General features: G+C 40.6%; 2 protein-coding genes across 2 annotated transcripts; both read right to left on the bottom strand.

The window, feature by feature from the left end:
• Window positions 1-152: 152 nt before the first annotated feature.
• LOC105833279 (guanine nucleotide exchange factor subunit Rich) lies at window positions 153-8,459 on the bottom strand. Its single transcript, XM_012674905.3, has 12 exons — window positions 7,505-8,459; window positions 6,347-6,610; window positions 5,783-6,189; window positions 4,940-5,567; window positions 4,357-4,720; window positions 3,723-4,267; window positions 2,987-3,476; window positions 2,618-2,900; window positions 1,984-2,438; window positions 1,696-1,852; window positions 1,419-1,607; window positions 153-1,252 (listed from the first exon to the last, which is right to left on the bottom strand). Exons 1-12 carry the CDS (start codon window positions 7,637-7,639, stop codon window positions 916-918), a joined length of 4,254 nt encoding a protein of 1,417 aa, XP_012530359.1. The 5' UTR covers window positions 7,640-8,459; the 3' UTR covers window positions 153-915.
• Window positions 8,460-9,530: 1,071 nt separating this feature from the next.
• Window positions 9,531-15,302, bottom strand: LOC105833278 (elongation factor 1-alpha). Its single transcript, XM_012674904.2, has 5 exons — window positions 15,187-15,302; window positions 12,612-12,784; window positions 11,713-12,321; window positions 11,236-11,511; window positions 9,531-11,003 (listed from the first exon to the last, which is right to left on the bottom strand). Exons 2-5 carry the CDS (start codon window positions 12,753-12,755, stop codon window positions 10,647-10,649), a joined length of 1,386 nt encoding a protein of 461 aa, XP_012530358.1. The 5' UTR covers window positions 12,756-12,784; window positions 15,187-15,302; the 3' UTR covers window positions 9,531-10,646.
• Window positions 15,303-16,002: the final 700 nt, after the last annotated feature.

Genomic DNA, 16,002 nt, shown 5'->3' with positions numbered 1-16,002 from the left:
AGTATAACATATTACATATAATTAAGAATTACTCTGTATAAGTCAATGTTTCAGGCTTGTATTTTTCCAATTTTGTCTTTTACACTGCTCATTGAATTATCAACGATATAGCTTTCTTATCATAGATTTCCTAATAAAATAATCACCAAAAATTTTATGTGAAAATATAACATATACTTGTATAATCGTCTATATTACAATATGTATAAATAGCTTATTAATCATTTTCATCATTTTGCACATTATATAATTATCATTATAATATCAGACCTCTTGATGCACCCATTTTGATTTCATGTCCTTGAACCGTTGGTTATTCATTGGCATCATTATATTGCTATTCCCTATTGCTCATACATCTAATAAAATCGATCTCACACACGTTTTTATGCTCAGCGGTAAAATCATTTAAAAATTGCTGTTAACTTTGGCGACTTCGTACATCGGGTTTCATACCTCGCGACGCAGCATGTATTTTAATATTATAAATGCTTATATACATGCGAATCATTCACCTTTACATGTTTCACCCTGTACAATTCAAAATCTTCGATGTAAAGTTAATAAAAAGATATTTCAAAACTTTATATACAAATTTCCAGGATCGAATTATAAGAATTTCTGGAACCTGTGTTAAAAACGAATTCATATGAGTTTTGCCAAATATTGTTGCATTATATAAAAATTATCCTTAATATCAGGACAATTTCAAGATTTTAACCACTGACCTTAGAATAAAATCTTTTTAAAATAATAATTATATAATAATTATAATATACATACGAAATCCTTACTGTGTGAAACATAATCGAGTATCTTTTGCAAAAATTAATTTTAAATGAAAACAATCCATTTGGTATGTAAAATACACGGTAAAGTGGACAGCCTTAGTTTTCGGAGTTTCGTGAAGCACCCTTATGAGATTGTGCAAGCGCTCTGCGGTGACGTGTCCTCCGTAACATTTGTTGTGAGATTATTATTATAACTTCCGTGAAATACTGATTCTTCGACGGTCAAGAGTGATTCGTGCGAGCGTTCTTCTTCGAGCGGAGCCGTGTTGGAAGCGTGACTGATAGAAGAGTGTCTCGAGCGAGAGAGAGTACCGCGCTGGTTGCTGCTGGCGGACGGAGCCGGACTCGGCGAAGGGCTCTCTAGTATCTGTTCCTGTTCCTGCTGTTGTTTGATTATCACTAGTCGGTTCAACAGCGATATCTGGCTTTGGATGTTGGACATGAAGGGACGATATCCCAAACTGAAATCAGAATAAAATTAATATTTATATTTAAACTGTAGAAATTGTAATCAATTTAATTCTAAAATTAAATAAATATTGTATGCATATTAATATATTTAATAAAAAGTAAATATTTAAATTCTTAATTCTCCACATTAGAAAATTTCTGCATATATTTACGTACCATTCCGAATGAGACCACTTGGTCAATGTAAGCAATCCGTCTCTTAGATTGATTATAGAGTCAAAAGTTTGCATTGGTGCGTGTGCCGTTCTGACGGTTCTAGCCATGGCCGCCGCATCTCGAAGGACAGTAGCTAATACTGCAGCCCATCCTAGACAACTTCCTTCAAGAAACAGTTGCAATAAATACCTATAAAGTTTAAAAGTAAATACATATATAAGATATATAATAATAAAAATAATAATTTTTGTTTTTTTAATGTAAAAAATATTCATGCCTGAGCTGTACTTCCGCCCGACCGACCGAAGTCGATGAGCTTGGATTGACTTCTGTAGATCCCACTGATTCAGGTGAAACCCAGCACACAGAACCAACCATAGATTCTGCATCGTCCCTCCAGATTGTACTAGTATCACTAAGAACGCTATTGGCATCTAAAATCACAAATAAAAAATTATTAATACACTAAGCCTCTCGTTATTTACAAAATTATAAAAAACTTAGATTTTTCACAAAATTTTGTATATACAAACTTTTGCTCAAGTTAATATAATATATGACTCACCATTTATTAGATTCGGCGTTAATTTGGCTTCCGCGGTTGGAAACTGTGTTTCTAAGCTGGCGACAGGTGAGACCAACGTTGTGTACGGTGGCCTACCGCTTGGAAGACTAGTGTATCCACTGTCAGGTACGTCGACGACCAAGTTCGGAGACATGGTCTCGTCGTCAGATATTATGGAGTGTAAAGAGGTGAGACTAGATCTCCGAAATTTTTGCAGAGTGGGCAACGAAAGCGTCGGGTATGGAAACGCGAAATCTTCATGAACTGCCTTCAACGTGCCGACATAATCGTCGATTTTTGCTGCTCTGTCACGCTCTCGACCGAACCATGTCACTAAATGAAAGTCAAGACGAGCCGCGAATCTACCCAAGTCAATCAAGTGGCGAGCTGAAAGAAGTTGCCGGGCATGACGTTGCAAAATGATATCAATAAAGAACTCCTCTGCCGATCCTTCCCTAGAAAAATATAAATTTAATTAGTTTTAGTTCAATAGCAAAAGAAAATATTTCCGATATAAGAATTCAGAGATATTACAGAAAGATAATACAAAAATTAAATTTATATTTTCTCAGAAAAGCACATAATTTACTTCCAATATCTATTTTTAACTATAAAGAAAAAATAAACTATTTACTTGTTTTCAGTTTTCTCACTGGTTTTTACTGTCGGAACTGATTTTTTTCGCCTCATAACAACGTTTCGGGTTTTTTCTAGCATAGAGGACGGCGCGCCGTCTTTTTCGGATTGCACTTTAGGCGTAACTGTAGTACTATAACTACGGCTCCTCGAAACTTGCATAGTACCCAAAACTAAGGCCAAATCATCTTCGTGCGGAGAAAGAGGAGGTGTTTGAGGAGGACCTACCAATTTCGCACTGCCACTCCACGATGTACGCGGTGACTCTACATCATTTGGATCTACATTTATAAATAAAATTTAATGTTAAATATTTTTCATAAATACAATTAATTATATTTTTAAAAAATTATATAAGATTATTTACCAATTGCTCTAAGGAATCTTACAAGATCCCTCGACAGTTCCCATCTACCTTGCTCTAGTGCGGCGTCTAACAATAACGTAGCGTACTGTCTACTAACAGAGGATGGCTCTAAGTTCTGTAGAATGATCAGATAACTGGCAGCGGTGTCAAGTTCTTTTTGCTGCAAACAATCTTGCAGTAACTTTTTCGGCGGACCAGCGACGGAAAACAAATACGGCCAAAGCGCAATTTCAGTTTTGCGAGCACATTGCACGACAGCTCTAGCCCAAACACCGGGAAACTCGCGAATAAATTCAACAACGGATGGTAATTGAGCATCAGGAATAGGATCCTTGCTCGTCGCTTCCTCCTCAAGGACTTCGTGAAGTAATAGTTCCAACGAATGTGGAAAGTACGGTAATGCGGAACACGAACGCGCTATTTCCCACGCGTGATAACCCAAATTTCGATGTATCAATTGACGCAGAATTTGATGTAGATATACTTGACTCTGAAATGTAGTTATTGTATTTAAGTTAGATATAACTAGAAATAATAAAAAATTAAAATAATAAAATTTCTATATTCTACAAAATATTTTACCTTAAAATGAAAATATCTGAATAATAATTTCTTTATAATGTTGAATTTGTTTTGAAAATTGAAAATTCTTTTAAAAACTGTGTATCTGTAATAATTATCTTAAATGTAATATTAACTCTATAGTCTAAGTTTAAAATATATACGTAATCAATACCGTAAGCTCCAATAAATTGAAGGGCAGTGAAAAGGGTGAGTTTGTATCCGACGTGAAGAGCACGGTATCGTTTTCAGCCCCTAATAGAATCGCGTCTTCAAAGAGTATCGCCAAAGGGTAAATGCGCAAGTGAAATGGTAACATTATCCGTTTGCTCATAAAGGCATGTGCCTTGTCTTGATGATTACGAAATAGCGGCAACCAGACTCGCATGCCGTGAGCCCCGCAGAACAGCCACAGAGCCTCGGTTAAGTGCGGCTTGTCCCTTCTCGAACGTGATGGTACCCAGACGTTTTCGACGTAAGACGCTAAAACTGTCGGCGCGCCGCACGTAAAGAGAACCTCCGAATTGTCGGTAGAATGTTCGCGTTGAACCATGAGAAGACGTCCGGAGACATTCAGCAGAAGACTTTCAGGATGAGGATGACTGCCGGCGGTCTCCGCACGAATCAATGTCAACGTAGCGCTAACTACGCAAGCGGGATGTATGCATAGTCCACCAATATCTACCGTTTGTATTCTCGTTAATTCGATACCGGCGGTTTCTAAAATAATAACATGTCCATTTTATTGAGTAAGGGTTAATTCAAACTTTTCAAAATCGACTTTAAATGTAGAAATTTCAAGTACTCACCTATGCCATTTTGCAACACCATATCGTAAATACTAATTTGAGCATTGGCACAGAAAGTTAAAAGTCTGTCTTTCGTGGTATTCAGTAGTAATACTTGCGAGGGCATCCTAACGCTTTTAACATAATTATTATCAAGCCGAGTATCACGAGGATAAATTCTAATTTCATCTTTATCATCCAATATAGAGTAACTGCTAGCTATGAGATATCCTTTATGCCATAACAGTCCACCAGTTACTATAAAGTCTCGTTCTTGGCTCTCGTTGCCAAACAATTTCCATTTTCTTGACGGTAGGGAATAATGCGCTAATCCCGTTCGGCCGGCCACTGCAAGACTTAAACCTTCGCTGTCTATGGCAGTATACTATAAACATAAATACATATATAAATTAATATAATACACATTATACAAGATATTAAAAAAAAAAAAAAAAACCTTTTAAAAATGTTTTTACTATCTATTATTATGTAGCTAATAAATTTATTTACAATATTAAAAATTAGCATTAATAAAGTTAAATAATATAAAAAATTATAATGTACAATACGTTTTCATAAAACATGCTATTATTATTATATTTACCCGAATCGGCCAATTGGAACCACTATATGCAGATGGAATAGGCACAACAAGCCACTGCTTACAGCCGGCGAGTGTCTGGAGCATACTGTCGTTGGGAATTTCGGCAGCAAGATGAAAACCCGATGCGGTCGAAGATAAGCCAGCACCTAAATTTAAATATAGTCTATCCTCGCCTTGAAGATACAGATGTCCGTGATGGCCCATGCACGGATTGATAGTTAGAGGACTTTTAACAAAATCCAACTGAATGAGAGAACGATTTAAATTGGTCGCTTTGTTGCCATTTTCGTTGGTAACTAAAAATTCCGGAGATTCTCGCAACATCCACAACTGATAGCCCTCCGCGGACCATTCCATCGTATGGATATGCAGAGGATTATCGTGTGTCAGATCTACACGTAGACCGTAATCCCATTTCAAGCTGCAGAGCAACAGGGCACCGAAGGTACTCCACAGCGCTAAGCCGCCGCCCTCCCAAGCTAGAGCAATAGCACAACTGTCGGGCGTCCATCTAAGACACTTGACACTACCCGGTCGACCTGGGTAATCTTTGGAGGATAGACTCAGGGTGTGTGACATCTCCAAACCGCCAGTCGTTTCATCGACATAATATACGACGCCTTCGGAGCTGTAAATTAAAATATTTGACCTACGTTATGTTGCGTAGATATGAAAATTATAGTTATCTTTTATAATATTACCATGAATATATCATAATATTAAACATAAGAGATATATAATTTTTCATCAATTTACATGAATTAAATAATTAAAAACATTTTATTACAGTTAATTAGAAAAAAATAATACATTGACAAACTTAAGAATGGTACAATCACTTACTTTTGCCTCCCAATGGCAATTAGCCGATATTTATGATTAACAGCGGCGCAAGTAGCATCGTCCAGATCCTGTGCCCAAATTCCTTGCACTTGGTTAGGATCAAACTTCAAAGATTGAGCAGTGAGAAATGCAGCTTTACCATTATTCAGTACAATAGCAAAACCTCCAACAAGAGGGGAATATTCGATGTCAGTAACGTAAATGTTATTTTCTGTGAGCGGTACAGCCACAGTAGAGATTTGCTGATCAATACTGAATGGTATACGTCTCAAGTCTAAAGAATAGTCGCGATTCATGGTGCCGTCCCATTTGTGGCGCACTACGTGGCTAGTTTTGGTCGCTACCATAAGCTCGTCTCGTATACAAACTAACGAACTGATCCCACCGTCGATCCAAGCCGACTTTTCCTGCAAAGCAAACAAGAGGAAGTTATATCAGTCTTGTTTTGTAAATCAGTTTTAATGAATTAAGTAATTTAATCAATTAATTAATAACTCATAATTAACTTTTTTAAATTTCTCGCATTGCATTTAGTAATGAAAAAGAAACCGAAGAAAAACTTACGAAACTTAAAACAAGGGATGGAATGACTTCTTTAATAAATAATTCTGCACTGTCCCGCCTTAAGCTGGTAACCGGTGAGTCTCGCTGTTCATAAAGTCCTCGGCCCTCTGCACTGTTGTCCGTAAGTCTGTAGAACAGCAGGTAGCTATCCGATGTCGCAATAACCAGCATACTTGAGTCTGGTCTCCATTGCACTAGAACGTTTTCGCCGTGTTGCCACAAAGAATTCGCAGAACGTTTACTAAATACAATCGGTACACAGGGCTGCAATATAAATTGTGCATCAGTAATAATTAAATACAGACAAAGCGAGAAAACTGTAAGAGGGATTAAGCGCAACTTAGCATATATATATATATATATATATATATATATATATATATATATATAATTTTAAATCATGAAATGTGAGGAGTTAAAAAAATAATTATTTATTACAATATCTATTTAGTAAGCAAAAAATTAACAGTTTACCAACAGATTGGATCAAAACGTGAAAATCTGACATATAATGCAAGAATTTTTTATATAGAAAACTAATAATTTAATATTAAATCAAGAATTTAGAAGAAACTTTTAAATAAACTGACAGAATAAATGAGTAATGAGGTAATTAAAATAACCAAAATTTATCAGTATTAGGCAAAATGTTTATTAAGAAAACTGAAGGATTTAAAAATAGAAATGTTACACACAACAGTCCTAGTTAAGCTCACGTTTTGCCAGTTGAGCAAATTGCTAGCAACAAAATTTGTTGTTTTGTTATTATTTAAGTAAAATCATTTAAACGGTTTTAAAATAACACATACTGCTTGATTGCTACAGTCACTCTACCATAATTTATTATATTTTTGCTAGCATTCTGCTGATAAAAGTATAGTACACATTGCAAAATCCATTTTTGACAAGATTTGTGTACCTAAGTACAATCGCGCTGAAATTTATGTTAGTCTCGGTACAAAATATAAAAAACTTTTATATGCCTGCTGTTAACATATTGCGAGGATTTTCTATTCCACTTTCTATTTTAAAATTGTTTTATAACTGGATGATCATATAAAGGTGCCAATCTTACTAAACATGATTAACAAGATGAAATTTGAAAGTTGCAACTTGGATAGGTAAAAGCAGATCAACTCTTGGCCTAAAATTACGTGCCTTGCAGTACCAGATGACGAGGGCGTCCGCGGTGAGAACGGCGAACATAATTTTGTCTCTGTTGCACACCACCGCGTTTATCCTGCCCTGTTCGCAGGTATTGAGCACCCGCGGCCATCCTACGGGGAAAAACATGATTTCCCGCGAGAGATGTTCCGTCAAGCTTTTTCTCAGATTTCCCTCATGTTTCGCCTACGTCTTCCCACGATGCCGCGGATAGTTTGACAAGTAAACAGTCTGAAACAGTCCCTAACCTCGACATAGCGGGACTCGCGACGAACAGCTCGGTAAATTGGAGCGCGGTGCAGCGCGGCGGGTGAGTGGGTGCACGTTACAAGGTTGCAACGTTGGCGCAACGTTATCAGCAGTCGGCGGGTCGATTTGTCTCATGCAGCCCTGTTCGTCGCGCTTCCTGCACGATGTGCAGGGTGCAACTTCCGTCCTCTTTTTCTCGCCAATTGGCTCGGAGCCCCGTACGTTCACAAATGCCTCAACACGTTAAATGGATGTGATAAACGTATTGGGCATGCGTTTATTTAAATGTTTAGGCACTTTCACGACTTGCTGCGTCGTGCTGTTGTAGATTCTACTGCGGTTTCGTTCCTAACGTAATGTGACGCAATTTTGTAATGCATATTATAAAAGATGCAAATCCTGAACTAGCCCATGTTTTATCTTGTCGCAGTTTCTTTTTTGCGAGTTTGAATTTTTCAAGATTTTAAGAATCTTGAAAGAAATTCTTGAAATATCAACTAGAGTAAATTTTGTTTTTCTTGATATCCCGCAAATTTGTCAGATTTTGGATTCTCGCAGTTAAAATTCTTGAATTTCAACATTCTGAGACTTTTGAGAATTATAAAAAAGCCTATCTCTCAGTTGATTACTTTGTTCATTTCTTTAAATTTAAATTTTAGCGACCAAAATGCTTATACTTAAAATTCTCGAAACTTTTAAGTTCTCAAAAATTTTAATAAAACATCAAATATAAAATTTTAAAAATGACGCAATATTAATTTAAATTCTAAGATTACAAATTCTCTTCTATACTAATAAGATTAATATATTCATACAACATAACACACATAATGCATGCTTCATTAATGAAATTTTATGTATTTTAATATTTATACATCGAGCATACACATATTTCAATTAAATTAAAGTTAACGAAATTGACAACGTACTCCAAATACGTACTTTTCACAAAATAAATCTACATTAAACAAAATGCATACGCTCGAAACGAAATGCTCTATAATTTAATGCACATATTAAATACGCATTAATCGCTATTTTTTATATATAAGAATTGAGGCAATACGTGCAATTTAGTGCAAAGTATTTTTAAATCGCGATATACGACGGACAAAATGGAAATTAATATAAATTTATGCATAGTTTGCGCGCATACACAAGCATAGAAGGCAAAAATAGAAATTACTAAATGTGTTAATAGATACAAAAACAGATTTCTAATTATTTCCATTGTTAACAATTTTGAATGTTCTTATTTGTGATTTAGACTTTGCGCGTTTTTATATAAATATGGAATATTTATGATTTTCGCGAATTACGACAGAGTGAGAACCAATTAATCGCTGAACAATTACATTAATTTTCATTTAGTCATAAATCGCGATTTATTCAACCCTGTATTAGCGTTACCTCGAGTCTCATACGTGCCAATGAACAAATTGCGCTTACGTATGCGTTCGAATAAAGTTCAATGTTCTTGCCAGTTTAGCAGCCATTTCAAAATTTCATATTGTAACGTCTGCAGATCACATAATGCGCCATGCTTCGCAAGTTATGTACATTTATCATTACATTGGAATTTGCTTTAGTTCACCGTGTAAATGCGCAATTTTCTTTAGGGTGTGACAATATCAAGCAGAAACTTATGAAGTTTATCGAATTCAGTATTGTTTTTTCGACTCTTGATGGAAATGCCAATGTGCCCGGCAGGTTGCGGGGAAGACGAGGAGTTGGGTTTGCTTTTTACTGGTGATAGTGAATCACCGGCATCTCGTTTCCGCAGCTTCTTTATTTTTCGCTCTTACTCGTCATCGCTGGTATTTATATATGTATGTACAGAAAACCGTTAACCAATGTCGTTTGTAAAAGAATCGCAATAAGATGAGATACAGAGTCATTGCAAGTTTTTTTTGCGCATGCAACTTCCTGCTCGACGTTAGTTAGATAAAAGGAATATCTTGTAGAAAAGTTTCTTTTTTTCTCCTTCAGGACATTTTAATTATCTTGTCTTACCTATAATTGAATGGAAAGATAATTATAGGAAACAACAGGTCCCATAGCCCAACGAAATCTATCATTGTTAAGGCCTACTACCGTTGCCCTTTCTACTCTAAGCTTCTTGAATTAATAGTCTTGAACGATTAATATAAAAAAGCTACCAAGACAAAATGAGATACGGACATGCCGTGATATATATTATTCTTTTTCGTGATCAAATCTATAGTTACCGTAGATGTGAGAGCAATAAATGAAAGGTATTTCTAAAAAAAAAAAGGGATGATAAATTTGACGAGTTATCAATAAAGTAATGTTGAAGAATAATAATGAAATGTTTCTTTTCGAGTATCGGATATATACAGAATTTTATTTCCGTATAAGTAATTAGAAAATATAATTAAGCCGCGCTAAATTATGTTGATGTTCGTTATGAAGTAAGTTGGTAGGTGTTGTTGTATATTGTTTATACGATAGCTCGCGCGAAGTTCGCTCCTTTCCCTTGCGACTCCCGCGAGACGAAAATACACACATCGGCCAACGGTACATTAAATGTGTCTCTTTCCTGCGAAACTCTTTACGGTGAAAAAAATGACGGAGCCATTTCGACAAGCGAAATGTCCGTGCGCTGAGGAGGCGCGGTAATCGCGCGACCTTGTATGCACGAGATACCAATCTTCGCGATTGAATCGTCGCTCTCTCATTTCCGATCGTGGTTTGCGATAAAGCCCTCAATCCAGAGAACTCTTCCGCTATAGACGATGCTGTCAATTTCGTCTCCCGCGAGTCGTACAAAGGAGGGTGAGCTACGTCGGCTGGTGTACGCCGTCGTCCGCCCGGCGCCATATTCGCACGGAAACTATCGGTGTATGCACGGAAACTATTACAATAGTTATTTCTTCTTCTGGGCTTTCTCAGCGGCCTTGGTGACTTTGCCTGTTTGATCCTTAAAGGTGACGGCCTTGATGACGCCGACGGCTACCGTCTGACGCATGTCACGCACGGCAAAACGTCCCAGGGGCGGGAACTCCTGGAAAGCCTCGACGCACATGGGCTTGCTGGGCACCAGCATGACAATGGCGGCGTCACCAGACTTAATGGCCTTCGGGTTCTCCTCAGTAGTCTTGCCAGTACGGCGGTCGCATTTTTCCTTGATTTCGGCGAATTTGCAAGCGATATGGGCAGTATGGCAATCCAATACGGGCGTGTATCCGTTGCTAATTTGACCGGGGTGATTGAGCACGATGACCTGTATGAAACGATTTATTGGATTAATTATATGTTTATGATTTATAAATCTTACAATATTTTAAAGTTACTAGCATTTAATTTTAACATTTAAACATTTAGACACTCAGACATACTCGACCATCATTAGAAAACTTCTGGTGGAAACCACGAATGAGATATATAAAGTTTTCATCATAGTGTCAAAGAAATTAATAATAAAGCAAATGTGCAATTAAATGTAATGAGCAAACCTGTGCGGTGAAGTCAGCAGCACCCTTGGGCGGGTTGCTCTTGGAGTCTCCAGCGACGTATCCACGACGCAATTCTTTAACAGATACGTTCTTGACGTTGAAACCAACGTTGTCACCGGGCACGGCCTCCTGAAGAGCTTCGTGGTGCATTTCGACGGACTTAACTTCAGTGGTCAATCCAACGGGTGCAAAGGTAACGACCATACCAGGTTTCAACACACCAGTCTCAACACGGCCGACAGGTACTGTTCCAATACCACCAATCTTGTACACATCCTGTAATTACAGAAAACGTTAAAACATTGTTGCATTTTAATAATCATTTATTTTATAATATTTGTGCAATCAGACGAACTTTGGCCGTCAAAGAGTTGAAAACCCTCCGGTGGAAACCACGAATGAAGTTACACAAGTATCATCATTTAAAATTACTCGCGAGAAAATTAAGAAAATAAATCAAATGTAAACCGAATTTACCTGAAGGGGAAGACGGAGAGCCTTATCAGTCGGCCTAGTGGGTGGCAGGATGGCATCCAAAGCTTCAATGAGACATTTGCCCTCAGCCTTGCCCTCTTTACGCTCCACGGTCCATCCCTTGAACCAGGGCATCTTGGAGGAGACCTCCAGCATATTGTCTCCATGCCAGCCGGAGATCGGCACGAACGCAACGGCGGCCGGGTTGTAACCAATCTTCTTGATGTAGGACGAGACTTCCTTCTTAATTTCCTCGAACCGAGTCTCGGAATACGGGGGCTCGGTGGAATCCATTTTGTTAACTCCGACAATCAATTGCTTGACGCCGAGAGTGAAGGCGAGAAGAGCGTGTTCACGGGTCTGTCCGTTTTTCGAAATTCCAGCCTCGAATTCACCGGTACCAGCGGCAACGATCAGCACGGCACAGTCAGCTTGTGAGGTACCAGTGATCATGTTCTTGATAAAATCTCTATGTCCAGGGGCGTCGATAATCGTTACGTAGTATTTCGATGTTTCGAATTTCCATAAGGCGATATCAATGGTGATACCACGCTCACGTTCAGCCTTAAGTTTGTCGAGTACCCAGGCATATTTAAAGGAACCTTTGCCCATCTGAAAAATTATTTTCATTAGATTTATTTCATTTTTAGTTTTCTAAATTTCTATTATTGTTCTAACATTGTAATATTCAATATAAAGATACAAAATTAAAAAAAATTACATTCAGACATTCTCAGCCGTCAACAGACTCGAAGGCAATTGCCATCGAATCCTCAGGTGGAAACCACGAACGAGAAAGAAAATTTATTATCATCATGTTGTAACAAATCGTGTTGTGAACAATATTAACATACAATACATAACATTTAAAAAATATTATAAAAAAATTAATTAGACATTACCTCCTGGGCTTCTTTCTCAAACTTCTCAATGGTACGTTTGTCGATACCACCACATTTGTAGATCAAATGACCAGTGGTGGTCGACTTGCCAGAGTCGACATGTCCAATGACGACGATGTTAATATGAATCTTCTCCTTACCCATTTTTGTAGTTTTAAGAAAGTTCTAGTACTCTGTAATCAAAATACATCGAATTAGAAGATATTGAAAAATTATTAAAAAATTCTAAATTTCTAATCGCATCACACTTAATTCTGGAATGCTAGTTATGTTTTTCTTAGATTAACACTATTTTTAATAAAAATTCATCCACATTTACATTAAAAAAAATTTTTGTCAACTTTATCACTAGGAATATTAATAAATTGCAAGATGTTGAAGTAATTAAGTTAATTATTTTAATGTAAGTCTCGTTAAATGTTACTTCAAGCTATACAAATTTTAACAACAAAAATTAGACTAAACTGAATTAACATTTGGGTGCAAATTTAGTCAATAAGCATTCCAGGCTTAATTAGCAACAGTAAAATTCGCGCATTGGTGACCATCCGACTGTCCATACCGAGTCAATTGACGATTCACGACCAGTGCTGCCAGACCCCCCGCCATGGGTCAAGCCGCGCATGTGTAATGGATGGCAAATACAGTTATGTGTATTATGGGCGCTTAATTTTGGCGGGCCCAGTACTCTCAGTACAGAGGATATCTCAGTAGTATTTTTGCCAAATAAAATATTTTTCTTAATTACAGAAAAATGTGTACTTTTTATCATTATGTGAACATTCTACTCTCTACTTATCCACGCACACCTGAGTGTGTAGTCACAAGAGTCTACAGATTTGTGATACGTTACTGTATTTCAACTCGTAAGCGCATGCGTCGGCCTACCGTGCCGGGCAACCCGGCAAAATCTGGCAGCTCTGTTCACGACCTGCAATATGGAACCGAAGCGACCGAAGTTACGAAAAGTTTCAACGAATCGTGAATCTATCTCCGAGATCTAGTCCTGCCGCCTCGATATCGCGTTGCGCCACATGATGTAATCGGTTTTCCGAGCACGTCTCGAAGGCGCGCGGATTCGGTCGATCGGGGCATCCCGAGGATGTCGCGGCGGTCTTTGTCCGCCGTCCACGTGGCCGAGCATGAACATTCGAGAATGGCAGCCACCGCCATTTTGTAAGTGACGAAGAGGAGCGGCGCGCTGTTGCCACGGTTGTCGCGACGCTCGGCATCGCGCATGCGATGGCCACGTTATTGAGGATCCTTTTTTTTCTCTCTCTCTCTCTTCTCTCCTCGCGGCATCTCACCGGCATTCGAACGATGAATCGAGAAAGAAAGAATTTCGCGGGGAAAGAATCGACGGATGGCTATCTTGGGCGAACGTGCCGGATCAGGTGGCCAAATGTGGTGCCGCTGCCGCCGCCATCGCCACCGCCTCCCTCGCGGTCCAGCACGGCGATACGCGACCAAGCATGGAAAATTACGGGATGATGCCGGATGCCGATCGCAGCCGGCGAGCCTTCCCGAGTTATTTCGCGACGGGAAGACGTGCCCGATGCGCCGCGATTCTCGCGAAAACCGGATTCCGTTATCGTTTCGATAGATTTCGTTTCGAAATTTTATCTCGTAATTATCAACACTCGATACCGCCCGGTTTTTTTCTTCGCCACGCGTATAGACCACCTTATGAGCGTGATTATTCTCTCCCCGCGCGATTCTTTCTCGGAATTTTCAATATTTTCCCCAGCGGACAGCAGAATTTCCGTTTCACGAGCCGGCTTGTGCCGGAGCAACGGCTGCCGTGCCGGCAGCGCTCGCGCGATCTTTTCCTCGTGCGAATCGATCTCCAGCATGTTCCAAAACCGCCATGCAAGGTCGTCGCGTTGCACACGGCCTCCGATGGCTCGCAACTTCTCGAGAGACAGAGACACACACATACACAGAGAGAAAAAGAGAAAGAGAGAGACGGAGAGAGAGAGAGAGAGAGAGAGACGGAGGAGTAGGGGAGAGAGCACCTTTTAACCTCGCGTTTCCGGTTCTCCTGCTCCGCCGTTACCGCACGAGAGCGCGATCCATCACGAGTATCGCGATTTTTCGAGCCTTCTCCACGTCGAACGACACGCGGACCTCGCGCGCGTGCGATTTTCGCCGCGCGGAATTCCCGCGAGCTCCAGCGCTCTGACAAGCACGGCCGCCATAGTGCATCCGGTTCGCTCCTCTCGCGATCTTGGACGGACGCGTCCGCCGCCGCCGCCGCCACCCGCCACCGGTCGACCGACCACCGGTGCGAGTTCCCTCGGCCCTTCGCGATATTCGCGATCCTCGCGATCCTCAACGAGCGCAAACGGACGACGCGGGGACGACGCCTCGTGATCGTCGGCGCGCCGGTGCGCGCGCGAAGTCGCGAACAGCCGGCAGGAACGAAGGCTGGAAGGAGAGGCCGACCGGCCATGCGGCACTTTACCCGTGTCGGCGAGACCCTCGGCTGGAGTTTTCACGCGAAGCCGCGACCAGATTGCGAAACTATACGCACAGCACAGCACGCCGCGGTGCCGACGCTCGTTCTATTCCGTACCTGTCGTCCGATGTAATATCCTCGGGTGAGATTCGTCGGATAGTCGACCGGTGCGCGAACTACAAACGACCACTCACCTCCAGGTGCCACGACAGAAAGAGACTGTGCTCGGACGTGACATGCGCATACGGACGCACCATTCGGGGCGTAGCCTCGCGGCCAGCGTCGCCGGGCGACGCTGGCGCCGCCGGTTCGCAGCGCTCCCACCGCCGCGGGACGTCGCGACGCGTCTCGCGCGACATGGGGCTCGGTAGATTGTTATCCCTTCTCGCGATTCGCGATAGCTTCCTCCAGTTTTTCGTCGAAAATATCAAGAATCTTGACACTCTTCCCTTCCCCCCTCCCCGCCTCTGCCCCTCGCCCCCCCATCATCGCCGTCGTCGTCAAACGCGTCTGGGTTCGAGGCGTATGGGTACGCGTGGCGCGCGCGCGCGCTCCTAGGTATGTGTCACGTGCGTGTATGTGTGGTGGTGTGTGGCGAGCGCGTGACGAAATAGAAGAGAGGTGAAGGGGGAGAGAGACAGCGCTTTTGCATGCATCGCGATGCAATAGGATATGTATTTATGCATCCATCCGTAATGTCTGGTTCTGCTTCGACGTTGTGAATTCGTTCTTTTATCGAGTATAATTGACGTCAAACGCTCGTCCTCGCGGTCCGCGTGCGGACTCCGACCGCGCGTCTAGCGAGAGCGAGCGCACCGCCGCCCTTTGACGCGCCGCCGCCGTCGCCGCGTGCGAAACTCCAGAACATTCTTCACATTGTGTACCGCGACGTCGAGCGTTTTACCTTTATTATCGTTGTAAATTCAGGAGTGA

The sequence above is a fragment of the Monomorium pharaonis genome, chromosome 7, assembly GCF_013373865.1.
Source record: "Monomorium pharaonis isolate MP-MQ-018 chromosome 7, ASM1337386v2, whole genome shotgun sequence".
In the NCBI taxonomy this organism is placed as follows: domain Eukaryota; kingdom Metazoa; phylum Arthropoda; class Insecta; order Hymenoptera; family Formicidae; genus Monomorium; species Monomorium pharaonis.
This window is presented reverse-complemented; position numbering and strand designations above follow the sequence as displayed.